This window comes from Triticum urartu, chromosome 6A, assembly GCF_056163025.1.
Source record: "Triticum urartu cultivar PI428250 chromosome 6A, HENAU_Tu73, whole genome shotgun sequence".
In the NCBI taxonomy this organism is placed as follows: Eukaryota; Viridiplantae; Streptophyta; class Magnoliopsida; order Poales; family Poaceae; genus Triticum; species Triticum urartu.
In genome coordinates, this window is record NC_141878.1 from 374,444,385 (window position 1) to 374,456,034 (window position 11,650).

Consider the following 11,650-nt stretch of genomic DNA (forward strand, 5'->3'; position numbering starts at 1 on the left):
TGTTGAACCAGGCTTAATTGCAGGTTAATCACTAATTGGAGTCACCCTTAGTTTCTTAGTATCTGGTAAGGAAAGTTATAAAAGAAATATCTTTTTTTGCAGGGTATAAAAAAATATCATTATTGAAGAAATCGTTAACTAGTAGCTGCTCGGTTGACTGGCGAGTAGAAAATTAATAGGTTAATCGGCAAGTTAATTGGCCAATTGATCAATTAATCGGTCGATTTATCAGTTTATCGGCTACTCGGTGACCCTATAATTAGGGATTAATCGGCTATTTAACTGGTTAATTAGAAAAATTCTTGAACGAGGAAAAATGGTATATTGAAATGGATTATCTAGCATTTGGGAAAGAAATGGACATATGAGATTTAAGTGGTGATGTGGATTGATGAGAATGCAAAAAAATGGCTATTTAATGATGTTAGTGGGGCTATTTTTATAACACTTGATAATTGTTCGTGCATTGCAACGGAGGTATGAATATTTTCAAAGTGGATGTGATTTACCTGTCATTTTCTTATCAATGTAATTATGTACGAAAAATAAATTTTAGCCGTGAACTGAATCTGTATCTTTTTTTTTAGGGGAAAGCCTCTCGGTTATTTCTTCATCAAGAGAGTTACATCATTTATTACAAAAAGGCATAATGAAATTGTTCCTCCATCCCAATCAAAATTAGACAGAGTATCATAGGAGTGCTTCGCCAGATGATGAGCCACTCAATTGGGCTTCCCTAGGATAGTACGAGAATGTAACTCCATTTGACGTGCCAAAAAACATGATTTTGTTTCATAATGCAGTAAGACATGTGGCAGTTAGAAGTGGTTTTTAAGTAAAACCAGCTAGAAAAACTGGCAAACCCGAAAAGCAGGGTGGAGGGTAAGGGCGGAGGAAAGAAAGGAGCATAAAATGGATCCTTCTGTATTTTTTTTAAGTAAGAGAAGAGATAGATAGAATAGAAGAAAATCATAATGATAAAGCCTTGTTTGTTGCGGATACCTATACGACGGCACATTTTTGCTTCATCCGGCACGAAATGTCACATAATCTATTTTTTTTTCCTTTCAGATAATTGTGATCTTTTCTTCTTTTCCTTTTTAGGTAATTGTTAGAGCATTTTCTTTGCACAATCATCTTTTTTTTGCGGGGTAATGCAATCATCTCTTTATATGTAAAACATGTATCTAAATGATATCCATGAAAACATGCCTGACACGTGCCCTGCATCAACACCTTATCTATCGCGGACAAGCAGATAATTGCATTGTACTCCCTCCATCTCAAAATAAGTGTCTCATTTTGGATAGAGGGAGTACATTGTACGATACCTATTTGCTTTGAGAGCAACTCTACCACCCTGCAAAATCGGTAAACCCACAAAATTCCGGCGAGTATACGAGTCCAGCCCAATTTTCTGACTAGAACAGAGCTCGTATACTCGCACGGTCCGTAAAAATATTTACCGCAGCCCGCAAAACACCCGCCCCGACTAGTATATCTACGGTTTCGCAGTGTGTTTGCGGGTTGAAACCCTATCCCCCGCCGTCGCCGAGCTCCGCAATTCCCCACTCCCCTCCTCACATTTCTCGCCGCCTGCGAGCCCCTTCCGCCTCCGGCCACCAAGTGGGACCGCATGTGGAGCTCCGGACGCGGCTCCGGGAACAGATCTGGCGGCGGCGGCGACCCCGAGCACGAGCGGCGCGTCCGGTCAGACGGCGCGAGGAAGCGCGAGGCGAGGAAGTGGACCAACCGCGTCCTCTCGCCGCCGCCGAGCTTCCGCGTCCGCGAGACGAACGAATGCAACCGTCGGCGCGGCCGTATGCCGTCCTCGGTCGTGGACTCGTCCTCCGCGGCGAGATCTTCCCACGCCGCGAGCTCCTCCTCTTCCAGCGCGAGCCTTCTCCCCGTGAAGAGGGAGTGGTCGGAGGATCCGGAGGAGATCGAGCTCATCCCCGTCAAGCAGGAGCTCGGTAGCCGCGGAGTCGTCGGGCCGGAGGACTTCGTTGCCGATGTCTACGTGGTCGCGTCCGCCATTGCCAAGTAGAGCTTGCGCGAGGAGGCGAAGCGCCGGCGCCACCACGAGAAGCTCGACGACCTCGTGTTCCAGCAGGCGGTCGCGGCCAACCTCGCCGCCAAGGAAAAGGACAGCGAGTGGTGGCGCATCCGCGAGGAGCAGAGGGAGAAGTACATCGACCTCGGCAGCTCTGGCGAGGAGGGTTGAGCTCCTCCATGGCGTCGTCCATGGCCGCGAGCTCGCCGCTGTGAGATCCTCACCCCCTCTAGTACTAGTACTGATGTAGTATGTAGTATGAATTAGTGTTTGTAGTGTTTGATCATGTAATATATGTAGTATGTGATGGACGCGGCTAATCTGCACCCGAGCTCATATGCTCCCGCATGAACAGTAAAATCGAAAAAAAATCAAAAAAAATTCAAAAAATTTCAAATTTTTTTTGAAAGAAACATTGACAAAAGTTCTAAGTGCCTGCAAAAATTCGTCATGAAATCACATTCTTAGAAGGCGTGGCAAAAAAAACAAAAATAGTACTATGAAAAAGCTACTTTCAAATGCATTTTGAAACATTGAATTTGTTTTTTTTGCCACGCCTTACAGGAATGTGATTTCATGATGAATTTTTGCAGGCACTTAGAACTTTTGTCAATGTTTCTCTAAAAAAAAAATTTGGAATTTTTTGAATTTTTTTATTTTTTTCGATTTTTACTATTCATGCGGGAGCATATGAGCTCGGGTGCAGAATGGACTTTTCGGTATGTGATGAATTACTATGTTGCAATTTCTTCTATGAAACTGTTTTTTCAAATTATGCAGTTTCATTTACGGTTTCTGATCGGCCGCGCTTGTTCTCGACCCGCAAACGAGATCTTCATCAAACTGCAAACGTGTTTTGCGGGGTCTGTTAGAGTTGCTCTGAGTGGTTTTTCTAGAGGAGAGATAGTACTACTAATTGGCAATAGTAGCTAAGAAAAACTGGGGCCTGATTGTTTTGGCGTCCGTGTGCATGCAGGTGGCTTCCGAACGAGCCAGCTAGACTCTGTTGTGCAGGTGACTGACGTACCCTTTATATGAGGTTTACACCCAAACAAATTTCACTTCCCAGTGAAAAAAATGTTTTGCAGGCACGCACCGATCGATGGACTCCCCTTTTTCCCCGTTGTTGTTGGGATATATATGTGCGCGAGCAGCGAGCTGGCCATCTCACGTACTGTACGTGTATATCTTGGCTCCATGGTGGACGACCAACAACTTTGTTTGTTGGTTTCTTCCATCACTCGTCCGTTGAGCGAGCTGGGTCCGCGGAAACCGCCAGCGCGCGTGGGCGTGGCATCCTCGGCACCGATCCGACGCCTCTGGCGCGTGGAGACAGCTGACACGGAGATCGGACGCAATCCTGCCACCGATTCGGCGTGTTTTGCCACAGGTAGCCCGGTGAGCATCCAGCAGCACCGAAAGGATCCGCCCCGCCGCTCCATGTGTGCATGTAAAGAGAGAGGAGGAAAGAGAAGCGTGGACTCCTCGCTCGACAAACACCTCCGGCGTGGTGTGCTGTGAGCAGTGCTGCAGTGGGGATGATCCTCGTATGCAAAAAGGAAAAGAAAAGGAGTGTGAAGCGATTGTATCGTCCGTACATGCACGCCACATGCTGGCCGTGCAAGTGCAACGTCGTGAGTTTCCACATCCACATGGGGTTATCAAGAGAATCGGTGAAAGGAGCAGGGCTTTTCTGCGGTGAGGCCCGGAGGAAATGCAGGGAGGGGGCGCTGCCTGGCTGCTTCCAGCAATCTTACTTCTTGCGTTGGTAGCTCATCGAGGCATAGTGCTTTGTCGTCCTGTATAACTTGATGGGGGTATACAGAACTGAACAGGCATTCATACTCTGTATAACTTGATGGCCTGATGGATACATAAACTTTGGCGTCCATCTATCTATCTACAAGCTCAAGAGGTTCGGGCCATCAATCTGTTGCACAGCTTTACGGGTAAACGGTGTACTACGTACGTACTGTACGTACGTACGTGCTGGAAGCCTGAAACATCCATCCGTATGTATGCTACACAACAAGAGGCGCCCGCATAAACCACTGCACTTGCAGAATAGAAAGGTCCCCCACAAACAAAAATAGCAGGGCCGTCTGCTGCGTGGCTACGCTCGAGGCCACAGAGCTGAGCTGCAGGGAAAACACGGTTCGGAAGCTACTACCATGGACGGACAGAGAGGCCGGTGCAGGGCGAGACGGCGACGGCCCAATTTATTGGGAGCTAGCCAAGAAGGGAAGGGAGTCGGCGCGGTGGATGGATGGGGTGCACTGCACGGTGAAAACAGGTGAAAGTAGGGCTGGCAACCAGAATTCATCGGCGGGTCAAGGGGCTTGGTGTGCGCGGCTTTTATTGCGCCTCCAGATGGTGGTTCCAAATGCCAAGGCTACACAAACTTCATTTGTGCGTGGATGGAGACGGCAACTGCAAACGTTCAAAAAAAAACTGCAAAAGTAGCGTACTGGGTGCGACCCTTGTCATGTTTGCATCTCGTTCCAAATGCCAAGGGCATAACTTTCCGATGGGTTCGTTCACAAACATATACGTGGAGCTCGTCGTAGGTGGAGTAACAATTAACTAAAGCTGTGGCACGCATCGATGCAAGAGTGTGTACATGGGGATCGGCTCCAGCCGTGCAGGTGCTCGTCCAAATACTACCTGAATGACCAACGAAGCTCACAAACTGTTTCCCCGCGTTGAGCTCCAGCTCGATCTCGGCGTCCACCTCAACAACCTGCTCAATGAGTGGGTGGGGTCCTTGGTCACTAGGGACTAGGGAGGGAGAGGGCATAGTGGAGGAGCTGGAAGGAAGCGACAAGATGGATGAGACACCGATGGGAAGAGCTGGAAACCGCCAAGGAGAGGCCACACTGGTTGGGGTGGGGAAAGATTTGGGTGACTTGAGGACCCCTTTTGTCATTGTGTAGGAAATGTTGAGAGTTAAGATTACAAGAACAAATATATTTGAATCTGATCAAGGGTGGTTTACGGTTGCTACATGAAAAATGTTTCCATCAACATAAAAAGATGAGCCCATCACCCCTCAATTTGGTGGACAATAATCAAGATGAATTCAAGTCACTAGGTGTTTAGGTACTATGAGTTTTAAAAAAAACTATGAAGAAAGCATTTACACTCAATAGATAATGAAGAATACTCATCCATACAAACAATCCTCACTGGTTATCTACAGCATGTTCAAAGTAATAACATACTTCCTCTGTCCCAAAATAAGTGTGTCAACTTTGTACCAACTTTGTATCAACTTTAAATTGGTATAAAAATTGACACACTTATTTTGGGACGGAGGCGATGACAAGAACAAATATTGTTAGGAGACACAATCCAACTTAAATTTGGGTCTCAAGATAATTTGAGTACAAGATTATTTGATTGACTAGATAAATGTGATCCAGTCCATTGTGCAGGCATGGACCTAGACATACGTAGAATTTCAAAAACGTGTGCAGCTTCATAGAAGTTTAATCGCTTAACAGCTAATAAAATATAATCAAAAACACTAACTCCCACACATGTGGGCGTCTGACAACTTGTCCACACATATGGATTCTCGTCCAACCAATTTTGCACGAATCTTAGCGTGTTCTAACAGTTTTTGTGTGCCATGTAGGACTAAACTGGTGTGTGGGCATTCATCCGGTCGCCCACACGTTCTTTTTCACCACACGGGGGGCTGGTGTGTAGGCGTTTAACAATTCGCCCACACACCAGTTTTCACGCACGCAGAGGGGGCTGGTCTGTCGGCGTTTATCACTTCGCCCACACGCCCATCTCCTCGCCCACACCCAAAGATGGCAGTTGCCATGTGTTTCTGCAGGTTACATGACAACTGTCATAGCTTTGCTTCTAAGCAGATGGCAACTCTCTTTTTACCCGAGTTGCCATGTGTTTTTGCATGGTACATGGCAACTGCCCTAGCGTGCACGTAAGTAGATGACAACTCTTTCTCTTTACATGGCAACTGCCCTAGCGTGCTTGTAAGCACACGGCAACTCTCTCTTTTACCCGAACATGTTCTTTTGCCATGTCTTTTTGTAGTGCTACACGGCAACTGCCTAGTGTTAGTGGGTGGCAACTCCTAAAGTTTTGAAATCATGGCAACTGCAGTTGAGCAACCATGACAACTGTAGTTGTCCGACATGGCAACCGAAATTCAGCGACATGACAACTACAGTTAAACGAACATGGACGAGGGTCTGGACCAGGGCAACTGCGGGAAGCGCGGTGACTGTCACGCGGGGCGTGCGGGACCACGAGGTACGAGGCCTGACGTACGGGCGTGTGGGCGTTATCTATTTCGCCCACACGCACGCGTGTGAAAGGGATCAGGAGAAAAAAAGAGATGTGTGGGCATTACTTGTTTTGCTCACACGTAGGTGTGTAGGCTGTTCCTCTTATACATCACACAAAATGTGTGGGCAGACCCCCTAACGCCCACACGTGTGGCACTTATCGGCGTCCAATATAATTGTCAATGTTGTTTTCTATAACTTGTACTGACATGCTGTTAAAATAGTTAAAATAGCATGCTGAAAACCTTTCAGTGCCACATCCATTCTACAAAATAATCGGTTACTCAACACGGTACTTGAGCATTCCTTATATAAACTCTGGCATACCATCATTTTTTGTTCAATTTGCCATTTCTAGGAACACAGTACTTGTTATTGACATGCTGTTAAAATGGTTAAAATAGGAATGCAACCGTTTTTCAGCGTCAATCTCAACAGACCATTTTAACAGCAAAGATCACCAGTAGCAGCAGCAGCTACAGAACAGACTTGGCCAGCAGCGGCGACATACTGAGCCCAGCAACTACATAAATGTCTCTGCACCAAACTTGCTATGTGTAGCGGCAGAAATCTGGAAGAGCAGGTGTCAAATCAGAAATGATGAGCATGAAATGTAACTGTTTACATACCTGAGTGCAAAGTAGCCAAGTCGTGGTAAAGATCCAACCAATGAAACAGAATCCCAGTTAACAGTTAACACAATTTAATTTTAGCTGTCCAGAGGAGACAACAGGGATATGCTTGTAGCATGCTGCAAGCCCAAATCAATATACAAACGACAATCAAGAAATAACAGGACATCTGATACCATAATCGATGCTGAGACTACTAAATGTACAACAGGCACAGGTCGTCACTGCATCAATTGATAACCGAGACCAACATTTCAGATTCTGTACACAATGAAACTTATGAAATGACAAAATTAAGTAGTACAATCAAATGGCAGATATTTTACAGCTCCTGCAAACCGCAGGACTTGGAGTGCCCTGTTCAGCTCAGCTCCACCAACTATGCAGGTAGTGGCTCTTCCAAGACTGTCAATTCAGAACACATCATCAGTACACCATAAAAAGTATAAGATGCAAATGAAACAGGCTAAACTCCAAAAATAAAGGAACATGAGATCAAAACCTTTTGTTTTTTCTGGAGCTTCAGACCTCTCTGGCGCTTTAGTAGGTACATCAGGAAGCTCAATAACATCATCAATGTCTTCAGCTGGAGCTTCAGCGTAAGCCGGTGCTTTGGTTTTCTTTTCAGATTGTACTTCAGTAACGGGAGCATCGGGCAGAGACTCAAGTGCAAGCTGAAAAGAACAGACGACAATAACAATTTAGCAGAGAAACAAATCTTCATTTAAGCTCAGAACTCGGAGTTTATTATGTAGGTATTTTTCTTAAAACAAAAGGTTGAGAACTCTTGAAGCTTTTGGGGAAAAACCTCAGCTTCCAAGTTGTCAAATTCAGCCATGACAGCCTCCTCATCCTCAGCAGATAGTTGTTCACCCAGAGCGGCATTTATTTCCTGCAATCAATATCAGTTGATAAGCAAGGCAAAAAAGGTTACAGGCATTGGCGTTGGGGGCATATACTGCAACAGATGGTAAGATCACGAGAAGGAACTGATGAAAACTGGATTCAAATATAAATAACTCCGATAATAGAAATAGAAGGGAGCTCATCAAAATCAGATGAAAAAAAATACGGGCATTGATTAATAAGTACAAAGACATCAATAATACAATATAACAGATGATAAATTGATTCTTGTATTAGCTACTTGTATAAGTCACAATTTCAGAAGCATTATACTATGTAGAACTGTTCATGTTTAAGTTGCAGACCACAGAGCTAATTATATATATTTACATGGTGTAAGAACGAAATCAGTACTGATTTTCAGGCAACTATCACATAGTCCAAATGATGTACATGGTTTAACTAGTTCCACACAAGTACATGAAAAGAGCTTTTACAGAGATCCGAGGTGCCACTTTACGTATTAAGCGTCAACTAAGGATGTTGTAAGAAAAATATATACAATGACTTCAAATAAGATGGAAGGACCTCACATGGATAAAAGCATTATAAATGTAGTAACCAGTGGACTGGAAAAGTTTATTGAACTTACATCCTGATAAGCCTTGGCCTCAGCTGTGTCATCCATTAACTTTTGGACATCGTCGATGTTAATCTCACTCTGTATAGACTTAAGGGCAGCATTTCCAGTCTTTAGGCTTTCCAATACAGCTTTTTGCTTGCTTGCTAGTTCAATATCTGTCAGCTTCAACAAGAGAACAGAAAACAGACTGTCAAATTATCGATCAAAACTAAAGAGACTTAATGCTGGTCAGATTCACTTATGTAAAGCAGAAATACAGACCTTCTGCTCTATACATGAACATGCAATTCATTAGGAGCCAGAATTTATCGAGTAAACTACTAACCTGCTGTTCGACATTCATTTGCCATGTATCAACTTGTTTCAGGAGCTCTTCCTGGGATTTCTTCTTCTTCAGTGCAATCAAAGCTCTGTCTCTCTTCTTTTGCTGAACCAACTGGCGTGCAGCTTCCTTTTCTGCTTCAATCACCTTCTCAAGCTGGAAGAAAGAAAAGTAAAACACACATAAACAGAACCATTACCATCTTAATTGTAAGTAGAAACATCATTCCAGTGATTTAATGCAAGACACGCTCATTAGTTCAGTTAGAATATTTGAACAGTTCATCACAACACGACAAGTTATACCCACCTAAAGGTATTGAAACCCAATGGCGAAATAATTTCTTCGCACAACATGCTAGTACAGAAATCAGATAGTTTGCTGGTTTGCACCAGCAAACGACTCCCATACCGCTAGCGCTGATAGATCAAGATAACGGCAGCACACCAAAGCATGCACTACAAGCCAGTCTGGTTTTCGCAATATGCTCTGGAAAGTAATATCCTCATTTGATAACATGAATGTGCAGTTCTCGCTTACATTCACCTTAATACTACATTATAATCCGACCCAAAACCTATACTCTTGTCCTGATGACACTGCCAGACATTCTAAATCCGGATCACTACTGTCAACCCAAAATGGCAAACAACAAACCACACCAGAACTGGGCCCTCCTGACAAAACTAACAAGGTGGAAAAAGCTCGTACCCATTCAGTTATAGACACAACGTTATGCAAAAACCTAATCCCAACTGCGGCCGCACTCGCGTAATGAGCGGTATTGGCACCAAACCTGGTATTATCTAGTCCCGGGGGCAAAATTGGAGATCGATAAACTACCAGAATCGAATCTCAATGATCACGATTACAAACTAGAACAATTAGATGGTATAGTAGGACGGGGGTGGGAAACAGATGATCGGATCGGGCAGGGCGGGAGCAGGGGACCTGCTGCTGGAACTGCGCGAGCTTGCGGCGCTGCGTCTTGAGGGCGAGGATGGCCTTGTCGACCTCCGTGATCTTAGGCTTCTTCACGAACACGTTCCCCATCTTTCTCTCCCCGCGTATACCCCTCGCGAGCAAGGTGTCGCCGGCGGCGGGAGAGGAAGGAAGAGGGAGAGGGGAAGGTGGACTGCGGGAGGAGACGCGGTCACGGCATCACAGTTCATGGGTAGGGTCCGGGAGAATTAGGATCGGGTTCATAACCCGTTACCACTTTTTTCCCATGGGAAAGACCCATTACCATGTACCAACAGCTCGACCCGTTTTTCTAAAAAAAATACTCCCTCCGAATATAAGAGCATTTAGGTCACTACTAGCAAACATTGTTAGAATTATGTGTCCTGCAACTATATTCAAATGATTTGGAATTGTTAATATTTGGAATACCTTATTATGGAATTATACATGTTTTTATACATGGAATTGCTTTACATGTTTATCATGAAATTGTTACTTGCTGAAATGTACTTAAGTAATATATGCTTAAGAAGCCGGTCGATTATCGGTGGAATACAATATAGTAGTTATATTGGAAAGATTAACCGGGTACACTGATAATTGGAAGGAGCTAAATCGTATAGTTAGATTACAACCCTAATGTTAATCTATATAATTAGAGGATTTACACTCTATTATGGCGCGTTGCTCACAAGCGCGTGCTCCAGAGACATAACGGGTAGAGAATCCGTTAACAGACAAATATGATTGTGGTTGGTAATTTGATCTGGACTTTATCCTGGAAACGAGTGGAAAAAAAATTAGGAATCTTATATCTGTATAAAAGGTGAACTCTTTGGAAAAACAATATAAAAAGGTCCCTATCCTCTAGCCTCATATATACGATTTATGAGCGGCACCACGGATAAGCGCAGAGGAATAGGGAGTAGACTAAAATCCTAAATTTCTTACATTGGTATCTTGAGCAAGGTTTAGGTCACGCCGCCGCCGTGATCCTAGCCGATCCACCAGGACCGAACTCTGCCACCGGATCAAACTCTGCTCCTCTAGATCGCTCGGGATCCTCCTCATCGCACGACTCTAGGGCTGACGCCGATCGGGCGCTGCTAGCCAGCTTGCGCTCGCGCCATGCTGATTACACCAAGTTGTTGGAGGCTTCGTATGATCCAGAATAGTCAAAGCAAAGTTCGCGTCGTCTGCTAGTGCGTGCCTCAATCATGTACCCAACCCATATACGAGGCACACCATGCAAGATTCTCCCGTGAAGGAAATTAACTCTCTTTGTGAATCGTAAGATTTTTTCTTGATTGGGTTCTCGGAGCCGCCGCTCCAAGTCCACTCCGTCGACTCCGCGTCGTTCCGCGCCGAGTCGAGCTGGACTACCGCCGGTGACCTCCGCATCGACGAGTTTGCCACCAGGTCGCCACTAGACCTTCGCGTCGTTGGGTTCGCTACTCCGTGTCAGTGTCGCTGAGATGCGCCCGACGCGACCCGACTGCACCACTGGCTTGAGGTCCTGGCCAGGAAATTCCGCTGCGTTCGGCGGCCTGTTGACAACCAAAGACGTGGACCAGCTTGCCATCCTACCGCTGCCTGTACGTGACTATGTGTCGCCTGGATGGTTTCGTTGCATCCCATCGGACAAACGACGACCGGTTGACTTTTGCCATAACCGACACTGCATGCCGCTTCTTCTCTGAACGGCCACTTCGCAAGGATAGCTGAAGGAAAAAAGAAACTACTTTTGCTTCTACTGCTTCAACACGAAGGCGTGTAGTACTTTGGTATATGCAGGAAGGCAAATAATACAAAAGTGGAACGAACTTTTGCAAGCAACGGCCAGCTTGCCGGAAGGACTACACGCACCAAACG

General features: G+C 45.2%; 1 protein-coding gene and 1 pseudogene across 1 annotated transcript; both read right to left on the reverse strand.

The window, feature by feature from the left end:
* Positions 1–1,501: 1,501 nt before the first annotated feature.
* LOC147965307 (uncharacterized) lies at positions 1,502–2,193 on the reverse strand (annotated as a pseudogene).
* Positions 2,194–7,205: 5,012 nt separating this feature from the next.
* On the reverse strand, positions 7,206–10,001 carry LOC125512753 (vacuolar protein sorting-associated protein 20 homolog 1). The gene is made up of 6 exons (XM_048677846.2): positions 9,767–10,001; positions 8,819–8,971; positions 8,503–8,655; positions 7,813–7,896; positions 7,507–7,678; positions 7,206–7,409 (listed from the first exon to the last, which is right to left on the reverse strand). Exons 1-6 carry the CDS (start codon positions 9,866–9,868, stop codon positions 7,384–7,386), a joined length of 690 nt encoding a protein of 229 aa, XP_048533803.1. The 5' UTR covers positions 9,869–10,001; the 3' UTR covers positions 7,206–7,383.
* Positions 10,002–11,650: the final 1,649 nt, after the last annotated feature.

What these genes read in the sequence shown, in the direction of transcription:
- LOC125512753 (XM_048677846.2), bottom strand. Translation starts at nt 9,868, where the DNA reads ATGGGGAACGTGTTCGTGAAGAAGCCTAAGATCACGGAGGTCGACAAG. An exon ending in AGGCCAAGGCTTATCAGGAT is followed by an intron (nt 7,897 to 8,502) that starts GTAAGTTCAATA and finishes TATTGATTGCAG; the next exon opens with GAAATAAATGCCGCTCTGGG. An exon ending in AGCTCCAGAAAAAACAAAAG is followed by an intron (nt 7,410 to 7,506) that starts GTTTTGATCTCA and finishes CTGAATTGACAG; the next exon opens with TCTTGGAAGAGCCACTACCT.